The sequence below is a fragment of the Phoxinus phoxinus genome (genome assembly GCF_949152265.1).
Source record: "Phoxinus phoxinus genome assembly, chromosome: 20".
Lineage (NCBI taxonomy): Eukaryota > Metazoa > Chordata > Actinopteri > Cypriniformes > Leuciscidae > Phoxinus > Phoxinus phoxinus.
Genome location: NC_136895.1, coordinates 16,446,929 through 16,474,777, shown reverse-complemented (window position 1 = coordinate 16,474,777; position 27,849 = coordinate 16,446,929). Strand labels below are relative to the sequence as shown.

General features: G+C 38.0%; 1 protein-coding gene across 3 annotated transcripts in view; it reads right to left on the bottom strand.

Annotated features, from left to right (window-relative positions):
- Window positions 1-27,849, bottom strand: part of ncanb (neurocan b) — a 140,315-nt gene that overhangs the window by 73,729 nt on the left and 38,737 nt on the right. For all 3 annotated transcript variants that reach the window (XM_079593119.1, XM_079593120.1, XM_079593121.1), the window contains 2 exons: window positions 15,983-16,056; window positions 2,776-3,168 (listed from right to left, as the gene is read on the bottom strand). In XM_079593119.1, the coding sequence (XP_079449245.1) occupies window positions 2,776-3,168; window positions 15,983-16,055 (466 nt within the window). In that variant the 5' untranslated portion in view covers window position 16,056. The remainder of the gene's footprint in view (window positions 1-2,775; window positions 3,169-15,982; window positions 16,057-27,849) is intronic.

Here is a 27,849-nt window from a genome sequence, read left to right as displayed (position 1 = left end):
GTGTTTAACTTGATGCAGGTCTCTTGAGATCTACTAAATAGCTTTATTTCCAGAATTTCGCTTTCACTCCTACTTTTCCGCCATTCCTCAGTCCTCTGAGAATGACAACAGACAGGAACACAGTACAAAAGAAGTGAGAAATGAGATCCCAGCACCAGTTCTTTGTACAGCGGACTGGAAGCCCGTCCTCTAACTGGTCAAAGAAATGAGATTCCTGGGATTGCTTTTGAACTGTCCGCCTGCTATTCCCAGATCCCATCGGTTTGGAGTCCCTTTCGTCCTCTACTCCAAACTCTACGTCTATAACCTCCACTGTCGGCTGCCATCCCGCAAGAACGAACAAACATGAAAGGGACAAAGGAAAATCCTCAAAGCTAGGTGGGCCAATTTATGGCGAAACACTTCAGACGACGTCTTGAGGGGAAAGATTTTAGTCTCCTGAGCAATAAGGCCCGTTTCTTACTCAAACGTGCCAGCTACACATGACGCCCCACTTCAAAGGGGCATGAGAGAAAGACTATTTCCTTCCTTCCTTCAAATTTTTGTACTTCTTCTCTTTTTTGCTTCTCATTGGAGTTCAGGAAAGGCTCTGAGCTTTTAAAAATATTCAGTCTGTGACAAACATCTAGGGATGAGATATGTGGGACTCTCGTCCTCTGAGGGATGCCGCATCTTATTAAAAAAAGAGGTCAGAGTTTCCATGTCTCATTTCCCGAAGACATAATCAGAGGAGGGTCAGATATATGACCAGTTAGCTAAACTGTTCGGTTGAATGTTTGTAAAATATCACAGAATATTTCTGTAGGTTAGCAAAGATTCACTCGTTTATTGTGTTAAATAATGCAACCTTTGTTTAATTATATACAAAATGAACTATGTGCACCTATGTGCATCAATTGAGAATATTTTCTGAGAACGTTTTTATAAGTAAACACGGATTGCCATAAATAATTATTCCTGTAAATTGTCTTGACTGTTTTGTTCCCTTTATTATAGAGTACTTTGAGTTTAAAAATTCTGATGCTGTAACACAAGGTGTGAAAACAACTAAGGGTGGCGGATGCCTTTATTGACAGCTTAATTGCGATTTTCATAAAAGCTTGCAACAGTAATGGGAATTTTGTTTCAATGCTTTAATTGGTGAGCTTGAACTAATTAACCATTCAAACGCACATAGGAGGAGGTTTCTGTTTTGAAACGAAAAAGTAGGCTACATGAGTATCTGCTTGTATAGTATTAATAATGCACTGGTATCTCGTAATGCATTTTTAAGAGCCACTCTCTGTTGAGAGAAGTAATCCTCGTTAGGTTTTGCAATCACAAATTACGTTTTAATCATAATGGTTCATTTCGTTCCCCTTCTCTGCTGGATGCCGCTTAGGCCACATTCATCAAAAACGTGTTCATGTTTACCTTTATTTTTGTTCATTTATTTCCCGTTAAGAGTTCAATGATATCCTTTCTTTTTTCTGTGATAGATGGTGTTCTTATTTTCTCTCCCTACTATTAGATATTTAGAAATTTTGTATTTTTATTAGTGCTGTCAAATCGATTAATTGCATCTAACATTAACGTTTTTGTTCACATAATATGTGTGTACATATATTATTCTATTTCAATATATTATATATAAGTCTGTGTGCGTGTGCATAAACATACAAATATATACTGGTAAAATATATTAATATAGTAATATACATATATACACATATTATATTATATATAATATTTTTTTAAATAAAATGTTTATATTTTTAATTTAAATATTTTCATTTTGTGGTAATTTCTATTCTTATTACTTTATACTATTTACTCCTTACTATAGTTATTAGTATTTCTTATTTTCTGTATTTTATACATATTTGTAATTATTTAAAATTAAATATAATTTTTTTAATATGATATTTTTAATACTAATTTTCTTCCTTACTTCTTTTATGTTATTTTTTAGTCCTTACTATTAGATTATTTATTTATTTTTTATTTATATACATTTATTTAAACTGCAATTATTATTTTTTTATTTTTTTATAATTTTTGTTATGAATATTATTGGTTTCTCATTATGTTGGCGTATATTTACATATTCCACAGTGTGTGTGTTTTTCTCTTTACTATGGTTTTTACATATTTTTACATTAGCTTACATTTACACATTCAATTCATTTTTCATAAAGTGGGAGGTTTGCGCTATGGCGCTGAACTTTGGGAATCTATAATGATCATAATCTATTTTTGCGCTTAAAAGAATGACACTGACTTAACTGGACTGTGCATTTAGCACCTGGTTAAACCAGTTTGCTTAGTGAACGTGCTGAAAAACAGCGAAAAACGCTGTTGGACGGATTCGCCCCATGCACATTTCCACTCCACAGCCTCATGCTAACACAAGCACTGCAGTGCATATTGGCAGTGAATGAAGTCTAACTAACTTCATCAAGGTTTTGGCAGGAATCTGAGCATGCAGAAAATGCAGCAGCTGTTTGGTCTATGCCTCCTTGGACTGATCTGATGGAAAACGCCACCAGATGTGCAGGAAAACCAATCCTTAGCACTGAGGACTGTAATTACACCAGATTTTCAGATTAAATAATATATCAAGTCATTCACCGAGCGCGTTTCACCCAGAGGCCTGCGAAACCTCTGAAAAGGGATGCTAATTGCGAGACAAGTTTTTGCACAAAACACAAACCTAAAGAAAAAAGAAGTCAACTGTGAATCTAATTACTATAATCACAGCTGCGTGTATTAGCATTCTGCAGAGCGCTACATTACCCGTGACCTGAAGAGGCACCGTATCTTGTTCGTCGTTAATGCCGACCACGACCTCACAGCGGTACATTCCCGAGTCGCTGGATCGCAGGCCTGTAAGCACCAAGCTGGCGTTGTAGCGGTTCTCCGGGTAACCCGGCAAGGTGACGCGACCCTGGAAGGCTTTCTTCACCTTGATTATATTGTCTTTAGCCACAAGAATCGATTGCTGCTTTTGCAGGCCGTCCGCGCCACGTTGACCCCACAGTTTGGTCCATTTGATGCGGGGCGGTTCGTTAGAAGGACTCGGGTGCAGGGTGAAAACACACGGCAGGAGGGCCGTACCCGACAGAGGCTCCTGGACCCTCTGGTGAGTCACTTTACGCATGTTCACCACAGTGTCACAGCTCACCATGCCTGAGGAAAGAGGAAAAATTAGAAATCGGATCATATTCAAGCATTTTAATGAAACGTTTCTCAATAGGCACAATAATCAACATTAGGCTGCTGTTCAAAACTACCCTAAAAAAAAAAATTGAGCACATTTTACTGTACCAGTCTTTTTTTAAGATCCATTAAACTAGCATATTGCGGCGACAGTTATCCACCATAGAGTTAAAGCAGAAATAAGGCTTTGAAATATGACATACTGCCCTACGTACTGTACTTGTTTTACGGTAGCAATCTTTTTTTATGGATCCTTCAACTTGGCAAATAGGACAATGCACACTGAGACATATATTGCGCCATCAGCCCATTTCATTCATACTCTTGTTTTCTTCATAGTAAGATGGCAGTTACACACGCGTAAGCATGCAAAAAGTTTTTTTTTTTGCAATGGTCCCTTTAGGGCAGTGGTTCTCAACCTTTTTTGGTTCAGCGCCCCCTATCCAATATCCAGGTCCCTGACCGCCCGCTTTGTCATGATTCATTTGTGACACACATATGAACAATTAAATGATTATTGTATTATTAATTATTTTTAAGTGTCTTGAAAATATCCAAGTAGCCAAGCACCACTTTTGAATAAGAAATAATATCAAGTCTATACAACTCGTCAAAGCTCCGCGAATCACAACAAGCGTAGCCTATCGGTGAGAACACTCGTTTAAAGAGCATATACACACCCGAACTTGACTGCACATCATATTTTTGACATTATTGATACTGCTTTCAATCGTAATGCAATAGAAATGAACACAATAAAGCCTGCCTAGTGCCTAGCCTACCTACCTTATACAACACTGACGGTGGACTTGCAGTCAGGAGTAGAGTGGCTGCGGACTAATGTTTTTTTGTTTTTTTTTGAGCGGCTGCTGACAAATGATTTTTACGCGCACCATAGAAGCACACACAATATGACGTCACACTCTGCGCGTATGGTTTAAAATACATAATTTAACATATACATAGTCCTAACACTTTTTAAATAGCCCACTTAAATAAATAGTATTACAAATAAATTACTAAATGCTTAAAATGAATAAAAGTAAATGAACAAAAAATCTTTAAAAAATCTTGCTTCCAATGCCCCCCGTTGTTCTCTGAACGCCCCCGTTGAGAACCACTACTTTAGGGCATCCATATGATCATTCGGTCGAAAATGTGAAAATCTAATTTTACACAAAATTAAATAAATCATGCAAAATGAATATGATGAAGTCATGTCATGTGACAATACATGTCCAGAAGTTTGAGGTCAGTAATTTTTTTTTTTTTTTTAAGAAATCAATACCTTTACAGCTAGGATGCATAAAAGAAAATGCTGATCTTTTGAGCTTTCTGTCCATAAAATAATAATTAAAAACTGTATCACAGTTTCCACAACATTTTTTTAACAGCTTAACTATTCTCAACATTAATAATAAGAAATGTTTCTTAATTAAGCAGCAAAGAATCATATTACAATGATTTCTGAAGGATCGTGAGACACTAAAGACTGAAGTAATGATGCGGAAAATTCAGCTTTGACATCACAGGAATAAATCTTTAAAATATATATTAAAATAGAAAACAGTTATTTAAATGGTAATAATATTTCACAATATTACTGTTCTTACTATAAAATAAATGCAGCTTTGGTGACTTTAAAACATTTAAAAAAATCTGCTTGTATAATGTGTTACTTTCTACTATTGATAAAAGCAGGCAAAATACAGATTTGTGCTCTTCGAGAGAGACATACAAAGTTATTTAGCTAAAAATCAATAATAATACATTATACAATAGTAAACAATTCATTATTTATACTCTCCCTATTTACAATGTAACATAAATTCAGCAAACCCTGGCAGCAGTGACCGCAAAGGCAAATGGAGGTATTTCACTAGTAATAATCCTTTTTGCCTCAAAGGTGAAAAATAAAAATAAAAATCAATAGGAGGCATGAGCAAAATGGGGGTTGATGCATAGACGAAAAAGAAAAAGACCCAAGCACAGCGCACTACAGCGGTTCTTTCTCATCACCAAGTGAAATGCAATTCCTATTATGTACACTTGCATTATAGCTTATAACAATGTATGCGGGGGGGCAGTCATCCTTCTCATTTGCATATGGGGAGGTGAGAATATAATTGCTGCAAGACAGATTGAATGAATGACATGATGTAAGGCGGAAGAAGAGAGGGTGCCGACTATTCTGATTTATTTTCATTAGAGTGGGCTTTTGCCCAGCACCTCGTGAATGGCCTTGCCCTGCCGTTATTTGATTTGATTTAAATGTAAAGAATGGAGTCCTCTACCAGTACAGGGAAATGTCATCTCTCCCAGCCCAACAACTCCCCACCATAATTACACGGAGAGATTGGGACGCTGGGTGAGGGAGATGGCACTATCCTGACTTTAAAGTGCTTTTTCATTTACTTCTCTTTTTTTAATGAATTGATTCAACTATGTTAGTGTACTCTGGATACTTTTTTTAAGTGGTATAAATGCCAAGAGGAGTCGGAAATTAACAAGGGCTTGGGGCAAAAATGCCACTAAAATGAACAAAAATGCCCCCTAATTTCAAGAACTGTCCCCGTCTATTATGGCTGTCATGATTAAAGTGAGACGTGAAATGAATGAAAAGTGTCGATTGTGGCATTACATTTGCTCACATTGCATCAGATTTCGTTTTAAATGTGGTTTGCACCATTGAGCATTAACACCAATCACACACATTTCTGTTGAGCGTATGAATGCGATGTCCAATCAGAGGCGTTTCGATTCATCACTTGTTGACCGGAGTTGATCACAGACTGAATTCTCAATCTGAATTTTGTAAATTCTCTCATCATCATAGGCAACAAGTGATACATAACTGTTTTTCAGTTCTTTTAAAATCAACCAAATTGTAAGCCTTTTAAACGTATATATTTACTAGGCGTACATATTTTTATAAACACAGCTAAATCTAAATTTGAAAGCAAACGACATCATCACTGCCTACTGTAGCCATGCTGTTGCCGTGCATATTTACAGTAAATATGATGGCATAAATTAATTTCTGATGACATTTAGCTGAAGCATGGAGGATAATGTCCTCTGTAACGGCCAACAGTCATTTGCAGGGAGTAATAGCGAATATCTTGATAGAGATGATGGCAGCAGCCCACTCGTCTAACAGCACTTATACTCCGTCCCCACAGAAATGGACTGTACATAGGTGAAAACGCTAGAGAGCGAGTGCTTGACAACATCATTGGGAGGGGTAAATGGACCTGCAATTTTCTTGTTGAATCAAGGCACATATCTTCACAAACATGTTACGAAGGAAATCGGTTAGCTGAGAGGAAAGGTTCGATTTGAGTGTGCTCTGTTAAGGGGACCGAATCAGTAGTGGTGGTCAACGAAAGGTTATTTTGTAAAGGTTAAACATGTAACATATATAATAATAATAATAATACACTTTAAATTGCCGATTATTTAAGTGAAAAATAAATGAATAAATAAATCTGGAAATAAATATATTTGGGAATAAATAAATAAATGAAAGAATAAAAAATTAAACTAAATAGAGAAAATACATAAATGAAGGGAAAATATAATACAAAAAATTATTCTGAATTAAATTATTAAAAAGTAATAATATTTGTTTCATCATGTCATTTATACCAATATTTATTTTCCTATTACATAATAACATAATATAATAATAACAACAATTGGCAAATATTGAAGTTTTATATAAGAATTTGCATAATTGTTTTCGTTATTTTGCATAAATGTAATGCATATAAAATACACATATTTAAATATTCAACTTTTATACTTTAATTTTATACTTTTTTTTTTTCATTTATTATATTATATTATACAGGTGAAACTTGAAAAGTTGGAATATCGTGCAAAAGTTATTTCAGTAATTCAACTTCGACTAATATATTATATAGACTCATTACATGCAAAGTGAGATATTTCAAGCCTTTATTTGTTATAATTTTGATGATTATGGCTTACAGATAAGAAAACCTTTTCACAATATTCTAATTTTGACTTTGGGGTTTTCATAAGCTGTAAATCATAATCATCCAAATTATAACAAATAAAGGCTTGAAATATCTCACTTTGCATGTAATGAGTCTATATAATATATTAGTTTCACAGTTTAAGTTGAATTACTGAAATAAATTTACTTTTGCACGATTTTTCAAATCTTTCGAGTTTCACCTGTATTATATTTTATTAACACTATAAATAGTAGATTATTTAATTATAACATTTTCAAAAACTGTTTACCGGGTTGAAAGCAGCAGAACAACTGAAATCACTAGATTATAAATAAAAAACAGTTTGCATGTGTTTGCATGCTCTGGAGAGGGAATGGACTCCCCCTCCTTCCACCAGATCTTGTCTCAAAGCCCATGCTTTCCTTCCTTTCTGTCCTCCATCTCCAGGGAAGTCATGCTCACGATAAGGGAAAGGCACAGAATTACCTTCCTGTTGCCTGAGTTCACGCTTGAGGAGAATATAAGCAGCGAGACTGCAGAGCGTGACTTTTTGTTCCCCCAAGCCCTTGATGCCCACACGCAAACACTAATAATTGCATTTATGCATGTTTCTCAGACGCATTTAAACAGATATGTAGTAAATTAGCCCGCTCTCCGGATACAGTTGTGCCAACAGTGTGAAAAATTGTTTCTTCTGTAATGTTTTGTGTGCAAGCGTGATCTAATTTGCCACGTTAAATAACCAGAAATCAAATGCAGATACCTCCTTAAAAAACAAATTACACCTCGGAGTCAAGAAATAAAAAATTGCTTTGGTCCCACATGGGTAAATAATGAATGTAAGAAGCATAGCAAAATATACCAAATCTGCATTTAGATGGAAATGTTTTTACAAGCATAACCCCCTGGAGATCGTCCTTTTGTTTGAAATTCTGCCGTTGTTTTTAATCTTTCCTCGTCCGTCTGAGGTCGAAAGAAGGAAAAGAAGGAAAAGATATTGAGGGTTGCGGGGGGGAAGGACTAAGAGTTTGAAAAATAAAGAAGCGACCACTCGCTACTGCTTTTCTGCTCATTGATGTATTGTGACTATTTGCCGTCCTCTTTGAACACCTGAAATGCATTAAGTGCTGTCAGAAGCCTTTATCATCCCAGAACAGGGAACACAAGGCAACAGCGCTCGTACGCATCTCCTACATGGACGTTTTTGTCCTTCTCCCTTTCTTTCTCTGCAGGCTAATGTAATTGGCTGCTTGCTGACAGTGGCCTTATTGTCTTCAATTACCCAGCAGCCACGAAATGACTGATCGATTGCGGCCCGGGGTTATGCTGACGATCATGCCTTCTGTAGTTATTTCCTTCATTCCTTTCGACGGTGATATTTGAGGGATTGTATAAAATAATGGGCCTTTTATTACCACGCCGACCGAAAGGAACACCGCAATTAATGATAATAAAACATAAAAGTCAGATATATAAAAAAAGGTAATAAAATGATATTAAAAAGAGCAAAAGGAGCCTGATTCTATTAAGTGAAAAAGCCACCTACTTTCTTCACACAACCTTCATCTTAAAAATAACAGGCGGCATTCGGTGGTGTTAATGCGAGCTGCGAATGTCGCATTACCTACTTCCTAAAACATGCCTTAATTATTGCTGCGGCCACCAATGTAGACCAATGTGTACTGCCATCTCTCTTTAGTGTGGAGAGAGAGCAGTGGCTATATATCTACAGGCATGCCATGCCAAATACATTTTTTGTTTGTTTTCTGCATATACACAGTGTGTAATAAAAACAATTATAATATTAATAATAAAAATAATAACAACGAGACAATAAAATAAGAATTATTTACTATTTAATATTTTTTATTTTATTTAATAATAATATTATTACTGCAATATTTTACTATTGTGTATAATATTTATTATTATTATTATTACTAAAATAAATAAATAAATAAAGTTAACGGCTATCACATTGATAAATTAGCTTATGTTCTGTAATGTTTTACTAATGTGTATAATAATAATAATTATTATTATTAAAAGAAATAAATAAAGTTAATGGCTGACAGTGATCATTTTGCTTGTGTTCTGCAATATCATACTAATGTGTGTAATAATAATAATTATTATTATTATTAAAATAAATAAATAAAGTTAATGGCTGACAGTGATCATTTTGCTTGTGTTCTGCAATATCATACTAATGTGTGTAATAATAATAATTATCATTATTATTATTATTAAAATAAATAAATAAATAAATAAAGTTAACGGCTGACACTAATAAATTAGCTTGTGTTCTACAATACTATACTAATGTGTATAATAATAATAATAATTATTATTATTATTAAAATAAATAAATAAATAAAGTTAACGGCTGACACAATAATAAATTAACTTGTGTTCTGCAATATTATACTAATGTGCATAGTAAAAATACAAATTATTATTAAAATAAATGAATTAATTAATTATTAAAGCAATAATAATGGTGAGTGACAGGAACTACTGCTAACAAAAGTTGTCTTTAAAAAAATGAACCGCAAAAAAATACATTAAAAGACCCTATATGAACCGAATACTATCAAATAAATAAGTCTGTTTCTTTCATTACATGGCCTTCCCTTGAGACAGACAGCCTTCAGTGATGTTAATTTGACTGCGAATGTTAAATACTGGACCTCCTTACACGCTCTTTAATGGTTTCCATGAGAACAGATACAAAGCTAATGCAATGACGAATCCGTAAGTGTACTGCGATTTCTCTTTAGTGCCGTGGCCATTTTTACAGGCCACCATTTGGCAAACTGCCCATTTTTGTCGGTATTCTCCCTTTGCTCTTTCTTTCAGTTACCTAACCACAGGCCGAGACTGTCCTGTGGCGTCTAATTGCACGAGCAATCGCAATGCGCGCACTGAGCTTGAAACATTCATATATCCAAAGCATTTGTGACAAACTTGCGAAAATGTTCGCAACAGGAGCCAGTAGCCTTGAAGTAAATCTACATATGCATCATTTCCACAGAATAAGGGCTGTTTGTTTGATTCCCACTCTTAAGTAGGACCTCCAATGGTGTCTTTCATCCACTGCCACCGCAGATACAGCCTCCTCCAAAACGGTGTTTGAGAAGTGGAATCATTGGATTAAAAACGAACAGGTGTGCTTATATGGTGTCAAGCGCACGCAGGCCGTCGTAATGACATTCCCTTTCTGAAAGCGTCTCGCATGAGATGCTCTCCCCCGGAAACCCCCCAGAGGTTCCCGACATATTCACAGCGCCATGAATATTAACCGAGCCCAGGGTGTCTGAGCTCAATATCTCCTGTCTTCCTTCCTGTCTCTTGCTCAAATACACACACATACATAAAGATACTCGGAGTCCAGAGGCTTGACTACATTTCCTGCACTCTGCTAGGTAATAGCACATTTATTTAGCGTGATACGGGGATGCTAACTTAAGTGTGCCCACCTCTCACATAAACTGTGGCAGCAGCTGCGTAACTTACGCATGACAATTGTACTATTCAACTTACTTAAACGAAATAGCAGACTGATTGAATACAGTACATTAAAAAACTTTAGACAAAATGTACACTAATTATGTCCATATATACGTTACACATTTGAACTCTTCCTGCCACTGACGCAATTTTGCAGCAATCCATGTTTTCACTATTATACGGTAGGGGGCGTTGTTATATATCTTGTGAAAGTGTACAGATTCTCCGGATACAAAACGTTATGTAAGCTAACACGATCATCAAACATTAATAGCATATAAATCAAAACTTCCTAATGTTATTGAATGAAACGTCGACCCAGGACGGTGAATCTTCGGGGTGTTGATGGACTCGATCTATTACACCTACGTTTTGATCATCGTTCTGAATCCGATCCGAATCCAAAAACGTGATTTGATCAAAAAGGCTGGTGCTAGCTGGCAATTATTATTTATTTTTTTAATTCTCGCATCACCCGGTGTCAAAAACAAACAATCAAATAAACTAAATTTAAATTAACGATCAGATTTTCTAGTTTGCTGTATTAGTATTAATTGCATTATGTATGAACATTTGTGTTGCTCTCTGTAAGGGTTTAAAATCACATTAACAAATAATAAATAAACAAAGAAAAACTTTCCATACAGTTTGTTGTATTAATATTTATCTAGGCTATACTACAGAGTGTCAGGGTTTCAACCGTTTCATGTAAAAAAAAAATGGGTCAAAACTCCATTTGAGATTGATTTTGGTAGAATTAAAAAAAAAATGACCCATGCAAGTCTCTGACCATCTATAAATCCACAATATCAACTTTGACACAGTGTTTAAAAAAAATAGTGTTTTTTTCCCTATTTCCTGAAAAGTTGCGGTTTTGGAAAAACAAGGTTTCCGCACAACACCGACAAATTATTACTTAACAAATCAAAATAAACTTATTGAATTTTACACTTTGTTGTACTAATGTATTACTCCTGAATAATCTTAGATACAATTTCTCAATAGTTTAATACTTTCGTATTAAACTATTAAGGGTGCACCTGAGACCCGCAGTGACGGAGAGTGATTGACAGCTGCTGTCAGACTCGCTAAGATGGAGAGTGACTGAAGTGACGCAAGTAGCTTTGCAACAGAGCGGTCACTTGAAGTCGATGACTTTTCTCCCCCACCTTCCCCTGAAGTGGAGGAATTGTCTGTAGACAGAGCCAAAACCATATCAATTCGAGCCGCTAGCTCAAACTGCGGTGTCGCATCGCATCAACATTAACATTGCATTAACTCCCGCATCGCGATCGGCATCCAACGATACTAACGAAGCAGCCGCGCAAGAGAGAATGGGTCCAGTATCTGAGTGGATTATTATTACTATTGACCTACGTTAAGTATATTTTGCCGTTATGTGAAAAAAATATCCAGCCAAACGCGCCAGCGGTGCTGGAGTCCATGCAGGAAGAGCAGTGTTTGGCACACAAGTGCATGTAAACACTGGCGCCTAATTTCCAAGTCTGGTGGAAAGTTATGCAGTCTAGCAGTGCTGTTGCAACCGCCAACACTACACCTACGTACCAGCCTAACCACTGTACTACATACAGATAAAGCTAATGCTAAAAATCTACACTATCCTAACTGATGCAATACTAGTACAACTAACTATGCTTCTAACCATACTAACAACACTAACGACTATGCGAATTAACTACCTAGCTAGGCTACACGAAATAAATAACTATATAAATGCTATGCTAACTAGATGCTAATATACGCTACCCTGGTTGTTTTAAATACTCGTAATTCCAACTCCTGACAGTGGTTTTGACGGAACCAGATGCTTTTATACCAGCGGCTGCCGAGGGCGTGACAGAGTACCGTCACAGAGTACCCCAACGTCACAGAGTACCCCAACGTCACAGAGTACCCCAACGTCACAGAGTACCCCTACTTCAGGAGATTCCGTTTGACCTGAAGAGGGCAGCACTCAGACGTTTTTACACCATAGGGTGTAACGGTACGTGTATTCGTACCGGACCGTTTCGGTACAGCACTTTCGGTACGGTGCACATGTGTACCGAATGCAATCTTTCACGTAAATTAGGCTAGTTTTGTGTGCGGAACATGCGTCAATTCCGAGTTTCCACACGAACATATTAAGTGTCGGAAGTCTCCGCGTTGCACTGATTAATCGTTTTTGTGATTCAAATACATGTAAAATATTACCATTACATCTGTCTTCCTGTGTGCGGAAATTTGTTTATGTTGCTGTGACAACGAAACACGTGCACACGCGCCTGTGTTAAGAGCGATTGTAGCTCCGTGCGCGCTGATGCACTCATCTGTGGACATTTCCGAATGCCTTTCTGTTAAAAGCGGGCTTTCCACACAAACAAACGTACATGTGTCATTAGTGTGAGAAATAAAATAGGATTTTAACTCGGGTCGGGCTCAGACATAAATATCGCATAAATAAAGATCACCACATACACGGCACACTCGCATTAGCCCAGCCTCTCGCTAGCTAGCGTCATGGCCAATATTGGTTTGAGAGTATTTTATTTAGTGGAGAACTTTGCAGCAGTATTTTATTTCTTATTCTTTTTTATTTTATATGTTTTCTATTTATTAGCCTATATTTTATTAAAAAAGTGTGTTTAAAAAAGTGTAAACAAATTGTTAAAAAAAAGTTTATAGTAAACAACCAGCAGTTTAATGTTTTGCATTTCTTTCCCCTACTGTACCGAAAATGAACCGAACCGTGACTTTAAAACCGAGGTACGTACCGAACCGTGATTTTTGCGTACCGTTACACCCCTACACCATATATTTTAAAATTAAAACATTTTATACCCAAATGTTAAAAAATGTACTTGAATCAATGAACAGCATTTATGAAGCTCCATTCTTACAGATCATTAACTAAAAAAAGTTGTTTTAGTGTTAAGTTACCCTTTAAAATACATCACTTAAACAACAAATGTTGCCAAATATGACTAAAATAGATTTCATGATGGACGACTGTTGCAACCTTACCCTAGTTAGTGGGTGATGAGAGAAGGGAATCAGCAGAAAAAAATATTTAACACTCATGGAGACAGCAGCTACGTTTACATGGACACCTTTTGGTTCAATCGGAATGAAATCCGATTGCTGAATCCGAACACTGTGTTTACATGAACGATAAATAAAGTAATCGGGTTGATGTGCGCATTTATATGTCACAAGCTTCAAATCGGAATTGATTTCTTGACATGCGCACACTGCACGAATATACTGCCGCTGTTCGCTCATAACTATTCTCCTCTATTGGTTCTTTATTTGTTTTAAACGGCTTGATATTGATCCGTTTCTGGTAATGATTTGGAGACAATGAGCATATGAACCGTTTTGCTTATATTTATCACGCCGTAAAACCAGTATCCGTGGATGAGAGTCTGAAACGAGGACTGGTGGGTCGCTGTCCTGCTCCACTTCACAGATGCTGAGTGAAATGAGAATTTTAGAATAACGTGACACACATTTAGATGACACTTTATTCAACAGGAAGAACAGCTCGTTCCGCGCGTCATACGTCGTTACGCTATTTCAACGTCATTCCAGATGCGCAGTCCTTTCAGTTTCGGTTTTCGATCCGATCAAGTGTTTACATGTTCTCTCGATCGCATTACAAATGGAATAAACCACTCCTTTCAATCCGATCGAGCTCAATCAGATAGATTAAGGATTTTACATGACGGCTTTTTAGTCCGATTGAGCCGTCAATCCGATTATAAGGGTCCATGTAAACGCTAGTGTCATTATTTACAGCATGGGCATCCCTTGAGAGGGGTTTCGATGGAGAGTGAAGCTAAGAGTGCGAGGAAATCTCTATGGATATTATGAGCAGCCCATCTCGCTCACTGCTGCTGACACTAGAAAAGAAAAGTGCGGGTGGACCTCAAGTGCCAGACCAGACACCAAGCAACTGGTGCAGATGGCAGCGAGCAGGTCAGGGACTGAGAGACTCGGCCTGCAACCCTGCGAGTGCCCGATAAGAGCCTGGTGTCGTCTGAAATCAAAGGAGGCCAGTCTGTGCAGCACAGCCTTGCCAAAGTTCTTACTTGGGACCTGGTCTCGCACAGCTGAGCGTGAAGCCTTTGCATCTGCAAAAGGCTTTAGACAGCGTATAGGATACAGCCCCGCACAAGCTTTGCATCAGTGTCTTCCCTTTTTGTGGCACGTGGGCACGGTATCGTCGCCACTGAGAGCCAATACAGGCATTAGAGTGAGTGATGACAAGTCTTTAGGTGGCAATGTGAGGAAATTAGGCTTTCTGCAGATGAAAGTGTTCATTGCGCTCTCTCTATTTACTGCAGATGGAAGCAGCGGAGGGCAGAATCCAGCCGAGGGGGATTTATAACCGATGTCCAAAAGGGCTCATCAGTAACTGTTCAGGGAAAGGTGTGCGACGGTAATTACCACAAGATAAAAGGACTAGAGTAATTTTTTTTAAAGGGATGGTTCACCCAAAAATGAAAATTCTGCCATCATTTATTCACCTCGTTACAAACCTGTATTATTTTCCTTCTTTAGTGTTGGAAAAGAGACGATATTTTGAATGCTTGAACTTTTTATGCATACAATGAAAGTCAATGGGGTCCAAAAACAACATCCCTCATTGTATGGACAAAGAAAAACAGTGTTTGTTCTACAAAAGAAATAAAGACGTACCATTTGAAATGGCATGAGGGTGAGTAAATGATGACAGAATTGTCATTTTTAGGTGACCTATCCCTTTATGGAACATGGCAGAGGGGAAAACACTGAGTCTCTTAACAAACGACAAGCTTTTCAATAGGGTAAGTCACAAAAAAAAAAAAAAAAATACACTGGCAGTCTGAGGTTTCTTTGACATACATACATACATACATACATACAGACAGACAGACAGACAGACAGACAGACAGACAGACAGACAGACAGACAGACAGACAGACAGACAGACAGACAGACTGACAGACAGACAGATAGATATACAGACAGACAGACAGACAGACAGAAGGACAGACAGACAGATAGATAGATAGATATTTAGACAGACTGACAGACAGATAGACAGAACGACAGATAGACAGGGTAGGTTGCATTTCTTTTTGTCCACTGTGAGAGAAAAAAGCGCTAATTCAGATGTTGGTTTTGGACTTTTGAAATTTGAAAAAGTTGTTACTGAGTCAACCAGGGCGTTTGATTGACAACTGTGCTTCCCACGACTGAACAGATAAGAGTAGATGAACGCTCAGATTGAAGAGAGAATGACTCACTGTGTTCCAGGGTGAAGAGTAGACACACAGCCAGGAGAGGCTGGAGCGCATTCAAGCGGAGCTCCCCCAGCATCCTGAAGGACAAACAGAGAAAAAGACACAGAGAGGTGGATTCATTATCATTTCAGTCATGTCAAAATTAATTAAAATCAAACTACCAAAGCCTGCTAGTGCATTTTCAGTCTTTTTTTCAGGTTATAGGATTTAAGTAACCTATCAAAGGCTTGATAGGTAAAAATCTTGATGTTCTATTGCAAAAAACAAATAAAAAACATTTGTGCTGACCCTAACCTGAATGTGGTGGCTCTACCATTTAAGTGTTGAACGTTAAGCACAAAACTCATTAGTTATCACTGCAGTTTTCAAGAGTACAGCATTTTTACCAGTTTTTTACAGGACGTAAACAGCAGTGAAATAACTCGCAACAGATCGCTTTTGTGAATCTTTCAAAGGCAAGCATTTTTTTTTAGATGTAATACATTTTAAGAGTACTGATCAAACCTCAAGATAGAAAAACAACATGGATAGAATCATAAATATATAAACATGATGGATGGATGGATGGATGGATGGATGGATGGATGGATGGATGGATGGATGGATGGATGGATGGATGGATGGATGGATGGATGGTTACAGAGAGGCAGAACAACAGATAATTAGATATATTGACAGACAGAACGACAAATACTGTAGAACAACTGATAGAGAGATAGACAGAAGGACAGATAGACAAAACGATACAGAAATCAAGAATGACAGATAGATACACATATGGATAAACAGACAGATCGCACCGGCTACCTGAGTGCCCATATTTACAAATCACTCAACTAGGTTTTCATTATTCAGGGCCACCAAGTAGATTAAATGCCTGACATCCCCAATCTACATTATTACAGGCAGAAAGTCTTCAGTACAAACCAAGTGTGAGAGAGACAAAGAGCCGCCAGTAAATAATAGATTCTGCGGATTCGACTCGCTGTAGCCAAGGGCGAAATACAAGCCACTGTCTGAGAGATTGGACAGGGATAACCAGTGTACATTACAGCAGGCCGCTCACCTGCTCTGATTCAAAGACGAGCGCAAGGACAAAGAGAGAGGTGCGCTTACCAGTGCATCAAAATGAATGAGACAATCGGTTCATTTGCGACCGCACAGTCGATTAATCGCTCGAAATTAATTTGATCTCATCTAATAAGTTAAAAGGACAGCTTGTCAATTCAATCAAAGCTTCTAGCATCTTTCTTCTCAGACCTCTTTGTTCACTTCCAACACTTGGAAGGTCTATTTTCTGTTCCTGTCCGTGTGACCACCGTTAACTTACATCTCTGCCGGGAATCATCGGAGTCTATCTCGTAATTGTATCTGCAGGTTGGAGCTGTGCAGTTTTCGCTGGCTGTCACGGGCAGGTGACAGATGACAAACCAAGAACCTCCTACATGGAGGTAGGCGAGCGTTCACAAGCAAAAACTAAGACAAACCCACACACATACTAAAAGAAACTGATACTGAAATGAAAAAGCCAATATGCTTTCAGACAAAGGATCTGGTGGAAGGTTTGGTGTATAAATGCCTATAAACACAGAGTCCCTTACAGCTACAGATACAGTCCATGAATCTGTTTGTATCGTAAAAGATTTTCTTTCTCAAAGGTTTTTCGAGAAATAGCACGGTTTAGATGCTGCCCACTTCCTCTTCACAGTGGGAAGGCAATTGTGTGCTGGCATGCAGTAATCCTGCTGTTGTCTTGCCCAGCCTGGGCTCTCTGATCCTGGCAAAACATCATGCCAGACCTCTGTAGACTCCCACAGCCTCCGGTCTCCATCAACTCATCCCGAATCAGTCTTGTACTCTTGTTAGGGCTAAAGCAAGCATCACTTCGGTTTAAACTCGGGGTTACAGGTTTGTTCACATGAGGAGAGGAGCACCATTAAAAAAAAAAAAAAAAATCTATTTTCACCCGGTGGACATTCAACAAGTAAAAAAAAAAAATCCCATAGTGTTATATTGAAGGTATAACCTTAACTATTGACCAGACTATTTAGGGTTTTGGGTACTTCAGCACAAATATCATACAAAGAATTACCCGTAGCTCTATACAGTTGAGTCTACAAATGTTGAGCAGCAAGCTGAGCAGCAAGCTCATTGGCTGCAGATGTGGCATGAACCAATCACCTTGAACCATGTTGTTAACGATGTAAATATCATCAGCTTGCGTTAAGGACCCATCAGCTGCGTTGCATTTGGATATTATATATATCCAAATACATTTTAATCGATATTCAAGTTAACGGAACGATATCGATTCGGAAAATCCCTGAGTGCCAAATGCGAGTAAAAATTTTGCGTTGGCAATGGTGTCACTCCCCAGTTGGCCAGTAAAACATTTGATGAATTCTAATGATGCATGATCGTGACCAGTTGACGGGCCAGCGCTGTATCATCATGAAAGTTTAAGCCTTGACAATTTAAATATTCAAGCACAACAAGACGCGAAAGGGAGCTCAATTCGTTACTCCCAGAAAGCCATGTCTCAGACAGCGCCTGAATACTAAACTGAGCTCTCTTTTCACATCTTCTTGCACTCGAGAGGACAAATTCATGTGTAGAAAATGTGTCAAATATATGTAGAAAAAATAGATATATAATTAATAGATAAAATTGATAGGTTACTATATATATACAAAAACATCACAGGAGAAACGAAATCTTTGATTTTTTTTTCCCATGGGCAGAAACTCAAGGAGAACACTTACAAAACATCTTAATGCATCCGTCATTGGCAGCCTTGCCACTGTGAGTTATTGGACACAGTCATGAATCAAGCTAAAGTGTTGCTCCCTCAGAACGCACACATACACACCACACTTCAATACAAACACAGGAGATATGAGCATTTTTTTTCCCATGGCAAGACATAACAGAGTTTTCTGTAAATGTCTTTTACATGGTACATTTGCAAAGCGGGTCTTTTATCAGCTTCCCTGAAACGTTTATTGTATCTTTTTGCTTTGTCTCTACAAACCGTGGCGTTTCTCCAAGACAATTCACGAGTGGGTTAAAAGCTCGCGTCTAAACCCGCAGATCTCTATTTGTGATGCAAGACAAACACATTGTGCCTTGAGGGGCACCATAAATGCACCAAACAAACAAATAAATGAATCACAGACATTCACTTCTGTGTTTGTGTGCAATAGAAAAAGAGCAAAAGAAAAGGAAAAGAAAAAAAGAATGTGCACCACAACATCAGCACTAAAACTGTGCATTCTGTCTATTGTATGGTTGATACAGATGGTGGGTCAGCCGTCGCCATTAGCAACGACACCGGTCTCAACACAGACAGGAAGTGTCAATCACTCTGGGGGAGTGACCTGGTCCAGAAGGTTGAAAAGAGAAGAAAAAAGGAAAACAAAACAAAGACCACCATTCATTTCCATGCCATTGCAGACTGGTTGAAGGCTCTGAAACCTCAGCGTCAGTAGCTTCCTGTAAAAACTACCAGTCTTACCAGCTTAATGTGGTCAAGCTGCAATTTGGAACTGGGTAGATGGGTTTATGCTGGTCTACCAGCTCTAACCAACTTAACCAATATGATTTACCATTTAAAAACCAGGCCCACCAGTTGCTAGTACACCTGACCATCTATCCTGACCAGTTAGATAGCTAGATAGATATTGGTCAGATAGATAGGATGATAGACCAATAGAACGATAGACAAGAGCAAATAAAATGAACAATAGATTGATAGAATTATAGATAGAAAGACAAATAGATAAACAAAACAATAACAGAACGACAGACCGAACAAACAAATGATTGATTGTTAGGTGATAAAGTTATAGGAAGATAGAACAATAGAACAAACAAGAACGACATATAGACAATAGACAGAACAAACAGACAAACATTAGTAGATAGATAGAATGAAAGGCCCTGTTTACACTGTTTTCCTATCATAAAAAAAAAAAACCTCCTAAATATATTTCTTTAGACTGGTGCCAGATAACCTCCATCCCCACACAAAATAAAATATGAATTTTTTTAAGCCAGTACATCAACACCTCTCATAAAGGGAGTGGCGGAACGGATTCCGTCAGATTTTTTTTTTTTACAGGGGGAACAGAATCCGACGGCAAAAAAACAGCCGTCGGAATCCGTTCCCCCTGTATTTTTTACACAAGGAACAGGGTAAACAGGTATTAAGATGTGTTTTGATCGATCGGATCACAAGTAGAAGTAGGAGACACATTTTCGTTTACACCTGATGTTTTAATTCTTTTGCCCACTTCTGTAGGGATAATGGGCGGGTAAGTGTATGGGATTTTTCATATCTTTCAATTTAATGCACAAAATAAGCTTGCGCAATTTACATATGAACGCGCCCGAAGACGAGGGATTAACATGGAGAGCAGCAGCTTTCATTTCTGCTCTGATAACCGAATGCGGTGAGTGTGTGCTAGAAATCAGGAATGGTGAGAGAACATTGCACTCAGTACGTTTTTAGTCTTCAAACCAAATTTGGGTTTCCAGCCGACAAAGTTAGAAATCCTGACTGGCGCGCTTCCCATAATGTTCACGAATCACGCATTAGGTCAGTAGGCGGAGAGTAGGAAGGTCTTTTGCGGCACATTCGACCGCATGAGCGTTTACACAACGAAAACAATCCAGTCGAATACGTTTTTGATTAACTCTGGAAGTGATCCGATCGACCAAAACGCATCTTACTTTCAGGAGTAAACAGGGACATAGAATGTTAGAACGAACGATAAAACTAACTATAAATAGAATGTCAGATAGACAGAATGAACGACAGAATGTAAGTCAGATAAAAAGAATTACAGAAAGAACGACAGTCATAAAACAAACAACAGAAAGAACGACAGTCATAAAACTAACGACAGAATGTAGGATGGATGGATGGATGGATGGATGGATGGATGGGTGTGTGGATGGATGGATGGATGGATGGATGGATGGGTGGATGGATGGATGGATGGATGGATGGATGGGTGGATGGGTGGATGGGTGGATGGATGGATGGATGGAATGACAGAAAGAATGAACGATACAAACAATTCAACGCATGAACGATAGACAAAGACATGTATAAACTGATAGAATAATAGATAAAATTACAGATAGAACAATAGATAGACAAAACAATAAATAGAACGCAAGAATGAGAGAACGACAGAGTGAACAAACAAACGAATGAACAAATGAATGATTGATTGTAAGATGATAAAATTATAGGAAGATAGAACAACAGAACAAACAAGAATGACAGATAAACAATAGACAGAACAAACAAACAAACAATAGATAGATAGATCAGACAGACAGAACGAAAAACAGAATGCAAGTCAGATTTTAAAAAATGAACGACAGAAAGAATGCAAGTCAGATGGATGGAACATCAAATGGATAGAATAAATGACAGGAAGAACGAACAATACAAACAATACAACGAATGAATGATAGATAGAAACAATACAAAAAGAAACAATAGATAGAGAGAGAATGAATGAATGATAGAAACAGAATCCGGCTCTAAATTTATTGTGTAATTGTGCATCTCTTTACCAAGGTTAAAAAGTGCAGCAGCTCTAATTTACATATTCAAAAGAACCAATTGCGATATGAACCAGCCTGGCATCTGGGACAAACTGTATAGAGTGCCATGAAGAAGTTGGATACTGATGCGGAGTCTAGGCTGCCATCTGGGACAACGAGACTGTGCAGCAAAACTCCTGCATATGCATTTAGACAAGTCACTCAAGCACACCATATGGTCAGACGCACAACACTGGGGATATTCCACTCCCTGACCAGCACAATGGATGAATATTTAAGATGTTTGCTCTCATAATTGGCGCCTTAGTCAAAAATTTGATTCGAGTGGATTGAAATATAACAGCGTGTATCTCACCTCATTACTGGACTTTTCAAGCATGTGAACACGCAGGTGCGTGTTGCATTCGTCTGGCAGCTTGTCGCGCATGTTTACGCGCGCGTGTGTGTGTGGCCTCTTTCACTGACATGAAAAGATGCAATTAAGCAGCAGACGGACATAGAAGCGGTCGACACATTAGCACTGCGCTAGTGCAAGTATGCTGTCACAAACTGAAGTGGTTTTCACACATCCCGTTCCGTGATCTCAATGGGCACTGATTGCCTTTAATGTAGCAGGATGCTGCCAGCGTGCCAATGAGGGAACGGGAGTTCGTTTCCGCTGCGAAAGTGTCAATATGTCCGTTCCTTTCACTTTTTTTCCTTTTTGTCTTTTCGGACTGCATCGTATTTCCATTACATTTTCATTGTGTGCATAAAAACTACAGATAGTATGTAAACTGAGGGGGGAAAGCATGCATGATATTGAAAATACCTGTGGAATACCATGTTCTAATCTAGCCTTCTATTTTGGATTTAAATGTGTATGCAAACTGTAATTTTATGCATACTAATATGCAAGATTAGAATTAGTGCAAACGTTGAAAATCTACTAGAAATAGTATGCCGTTCTGTGAAATTGTACACTTTGGATTTGGTATCTATTTAAAAAAAACTGTATTATAAAACGCTAATGGGAATTTCATGCAATTTTACAGCAAAATACTAATAAAGTACAGTTTTCGGGAGTGATGCAGTCATACAGTGAAAAAACATAAATTGACATTCATCTCTGTGTGACAGCTTACGTTTGATTTTTTTTTCCATTGAAATATCAGTTTCTCCTTTCTTTCTTATCAGTTATATATAAGGGTTTTGTTATACGTATATGGTTTTAAGTTTGAATAATTTGGTATAACATTAGCTCCTTTCACACACGGTAAATTACCGTAAAATTGGTAGAACGAATATACCAGTAAATTCAAAAATGTGCTGTTCACACAAGCAACATCGTTCAGGCTTTTTACCGGTAACAGATCATTCACACATCAGTTCCAAAATACCGGTAAACTCTGTGATGATGTCATTAACCGGAAGTTTACACCTTGTTCCTAAAGAAGGCTAGTTATTTTATCATACGTGACAGTATCGCTAACTGTTGGTGACAAATCTCTTCATAGGCCCGGATGAAGAGAAGCACTTTCGGTAGTTTCGTAGTTGTTTTGGTATCACTCTAATTTGAAGACATTTGTAAACGCAGCATCTGCGTCACAATTTTATGAATGGCCCAGAGCCGTTGCTCTTTCAACGGCTTCTGATTGGCCCAAATTACTTCTAACGTCAGCGCGTTCTGACCTCGTATGTGCAAAACGCTGGTAATCTTCATTCCGCGTACACACACATATACCGGTAATTAACTGGTAATGTTACAACATCGCTTGCTGGTAAATTGCCGGAATCTACTGTATTTACCAGTATATTTGAAAAGGTCCTGTTCACACATGATCCGTTACCGGTAATTTACCAGTAAAGACTGTATTTGTGAAAGGGGCTATTATTTCAGTTAATTTACTTTAATTTTTTACTGTAAATTGTGCAGTAAATGTTGCTGCCATGTGGTTTACATTGCAGATAGTTTGAAGCATGGATTCAAACCTGCATTTTCCAAATGAGCACCAAAAGCTCATTGCATCTGGAGTACAAACTGCTAAGCCAAGACTTAATCATCCAAACCCAAGTGAAATGAAACTATTGATTTCAGCTAACAAGCACCATTGAGTAATTTACTTTTTATAGATCTTAGAAAGGGTGTCAAGGACAAAATGTGGCATCAGTCGTCCTCCCCATTTTACAACCACCAACTGCAACCTAAAAGTGATTGACTACACCTTTCCCTTCATTCAAATGGCCAATCCAGCAACTAATTGAGCTTGGCAATAACTGCTTGACTGGTCGAGGGAGCGGACTTGTCTCCAAAAGAACCAAATGAAATGAGTTTCTCCATCTCAACGTCTCAGAGCCGAAGCTGTAGCTTTGAAAAAAGAGGTGACAGGGAGCATACATTACGGGGGCTCGGCACTGGCAATTTCAAACATTTCCTGCTTTTAATTTGCGCTTTCAGGCACGCCGACACTTTCGACAGCCGACGACGGGAAATATTTAACTTGCTCTTCTATGCATCAAGGTCCTTCCCTGTGGAATAAAAAGTGACTAGAAAGCACTGTAAGACATGTTGATGTTGAGCAGTCTGTACAAATGACATGTCTGTACTTTCCGCGTCACGTACATAAGCGATCAATTATAATGTCGCCACATTGAACCAGTAGGAGGGAGGAAACGACCAACAACAAACAGCAGATATAAATGACCCAGCTTCTGACTGGGATCTGTAAAGGTGGCTCAGTTAATCAAAGTTCCTAGACTGTCGGCTTTGAATCACATCTAGGAAGCGCGCATAAAAACTGTGGCTTTGAACTCAGAGCCACGCTTTCCCCAGCGCACATGAAAAATCAGGAAAAAAAACCTTTGTACAAGAGGAAACTCGTGTTATGTCGCCAAATTCAGCAGATGCGAGACAGAAATTGACAAAACGCCATTGCAGCAAACATCAGGCAAAGATTATGACATGTGCCTGGCAGCATCTTCCTATTGATACAACTCAGGTTTTTGGATCCTTTTGTGATCTTTCCCATAACTGAAGCCACCATTTTTACATCTTCAGTTATGTGAGTTAGAGTTTTTGGCATTACAAAAATACAGACTAGACAGTTTCTGAATAGTTTTGCAGGTGAAAAAATGCATTGCCAATGTTTTCACATTAATTTAGTTTGTTGGATCGGATTGGCAAACATTGTCTTTATGAACTCAAATTAAATAGTGTGATTTTATCTTTTTTTTTATTCTTATTGATGCATATAAACTTTTTCAGCGAATGAGTTATAAATTTCATCCATTGTTTTTTGTTTTATTATTTTTATTTTATATCCTTGTGTGATTTAGTCTGTCATTTGGAACAATGGCTATATAAAGATAACATTATCAGGGTCCACAACAATGCATATTATCATTCTGTGTATTATAAGTGCGCTTTTGCAGTTATATCATCTGCCGCTTTAAATGCTTGAGCTCTTTAAAGCAGGGTGGATTCTGATTGGCTGCCCAATGTCAATACCAATTTGTTCATCTGCTGAAAAAAAAACTTTCTTTAGTGATTCCAAAGATATCGTTCCTCTGTGTCATTATCAGTATAGCTGTAGACTGCACTATTCTCTCAGCATTAGAACAATTTTGAACTACTTATTTTCCTTGGTGTGAACGGCTTTTTAAAGCTTGTAATGAGAATAAGAGATACAGGCAGAACATCTGAATGTTTTCCTCTCAATGATTGTGTTTACATTATGTACAAATCACTGATTTAAAAAAAAAAAAAACACTGCGAGAAAATTTCATATTTGTGCTATTTTAAAATTGTCAAGTTTTTCTCCAGTTTTGACATAAAAAAAACTGCCCAAAAACACTAATTTGTGTGCCACTCAGATTTTAAGTAAACCAAACCTTTACACAATAATATAATACAGTTTTAAGGGATAGTTCACCCCAAAAATGAAAAGTCTGTCATTAATTACTCATCCTCATGTCGTTCCAAACCCGTAAGACCTTCGTTCATCTTCTACACAAATGAAGATCTTTTTGATTGTCCCTCCATTGACAGTCTACGCAACTACCACTTTGACGCTTGAAAAGTTCATAAAGAGATCGTTAAATTAATCCATATGAATTGGGAGGTTTAGTCTAAATTTTTTGAAGAGACTGGATCGCTTAATATGATGAAGAGATGGAATTTAGGCTTTCATTCATATAATGATTCATCAACTCACACATCAGTTATGGTAAACGGAAGCTTGTAGATGTCAATGGAGGGACAGAAAGGTCTCAGATTTCATGAAAAAGATTTTGACTGGTGTTCTGAATAAGAACGAAAGTCTTGCGGGTTTTGAACGACGTGAGTAATTAATGACAGAATTTACATTTTTGGGTGAACTATCCCTTTAAGATCTTTTACATTACGTCTGGTTTTTAGGTGGACTCTGCGGCAAAAATCTTACCACATGTTAAAAAATATAGTAAGTGAATGACGACTGGGGCTGTTAAGCTCTAAAATAACAAGAAAAAAAAGCACCTTAAAAGTGACAATGCAAAGACTGAACTTAAAAGTGACAATGCAAAGACTGAAATCAGTCATCAATATCCACTGAAAATTGTTCATGAGAGAAGTCCGACCTCCCATTCGTGAACGAATTGTTCTTTTAAATCAAATCTTTCCAATGAATCAGCTGATCCAGACCAATATGACAATTCGTTACGACAAATCGGACTGATTCGATTGAGTTGCAGCTTTTAACATCTCACTGGAGGGAAAGATTTCAGAAAATTACACCTCATATTCAGTCTGTTCCTGATGAAAAGCTATTATTTAATGTCATATGAACCACTTGTTCTCTTCAGTTCTCATTCACAACCATTATATGGAAAAGAGCACGCTGCTTTTTGGGTTCCACTAAAAAAAAAAAAGAAGGTTAGGACACGAAGGTGTGCAAATGGTGACTACTTCTGCAAATATAATCTGTGTAATTTCATGCACACTCATTGTTTGAGTTCGTCAAATGTGGGAGCCACGAACTGCGATTGAGCCACTGGAGTGCCAGTGCCAGCTTTGTCTTGCTGGTGCATTGAATCCCACAAACTGGCAGGAACAATGGAGCATGTAGGTGTGTGTGAGTGTTTATATGAGCCGGGCTCTCTGAACAGGTGTCAGAACAGCTTTTATCCCTTCAGCCCGCTCCACTTCTCCGGATCCCTTTATGAAAACACGACTCCGTCATAACCAAACTACGGTATTAAACTGGGAAGCATATGGTGAGTCCAGCGTGTTTTCACCCACCAAAATCACACAAAACTAATCGAAATCACACCAAAACACAAAGGAATTCCCCTCTGACCTCCGACACACACTGACAGATGGGGAGGGACGGAGGCCAACCACCCCGAAAATCACACTCGCACATGTCCGCCGCTCAACAGTACGTCACATGCCTTTTCGTGCTGAATAACTGCAGTGTGCGACAGCTTTGAATTGTTTTTCATGAATTTATGACACGTCGGTTGAAAAGCGAAACATTTGACATCAAAAAAGAAGCTGACCAGAAAGTGAATTGCAATTTTGTTACGACAAGCAAGAAGACTCAGGCGGAAAATAACACAGTCTATCCGGATCTTATTTTGACGCCGTGCTGCTGACATACCAAAATATAAAACAATGCATTATATATATTTATCGAGCACTACTGTGGCAAGCGCTCCGATTCAATTTTCTCAGAGACATGCGCTCGGGGAGAAAAAGAGCTGGCAGGGGAAAGACAAACAATCTAGCAGAAATGAAGTGATGGATTTGGGGGGGAAGAAAGGGTAACAGGGAAGGACAATTTTTCAAGAGATCCGAAACAAAGACAAAGAAGTCTAGATGGTCAAAATAGAAGGATTAACACTCAAATAGCCGTCTTTATCCTGCCTGTTTATCCGTGCTCATTAAAATAATCACACTTAAAGCTCTCAACGAGTTTCATGAAGCTGCAGATGTCTCCGGTGTTTAAGCAGGACTTTCAAATGAAAACGAGAGGTGAGAAAGAGGGAAAAAAATACGCCAGAAGGAAATCGCTCAAAAGTGTAAGGGTCACACCAATATTTCTTTGTCTCAGTCAGATGTAATGGACCCCTGGTGCCATATTGATTCAGAAGCATCGACTCGTTGCGAAAAAGAGAGCAGCGGTGTGAGCTCCATTTGCAGCTTTTTATTTACTTATCTCCAGCAGTTTGATGTAAAACCTAATATGAGCATCCAACAAAGCAACGCTTTCTCATTTTCCAGGACGTATGGCAAACCGCCACGAGCGACATTGTCAAAATAAATGGCATGT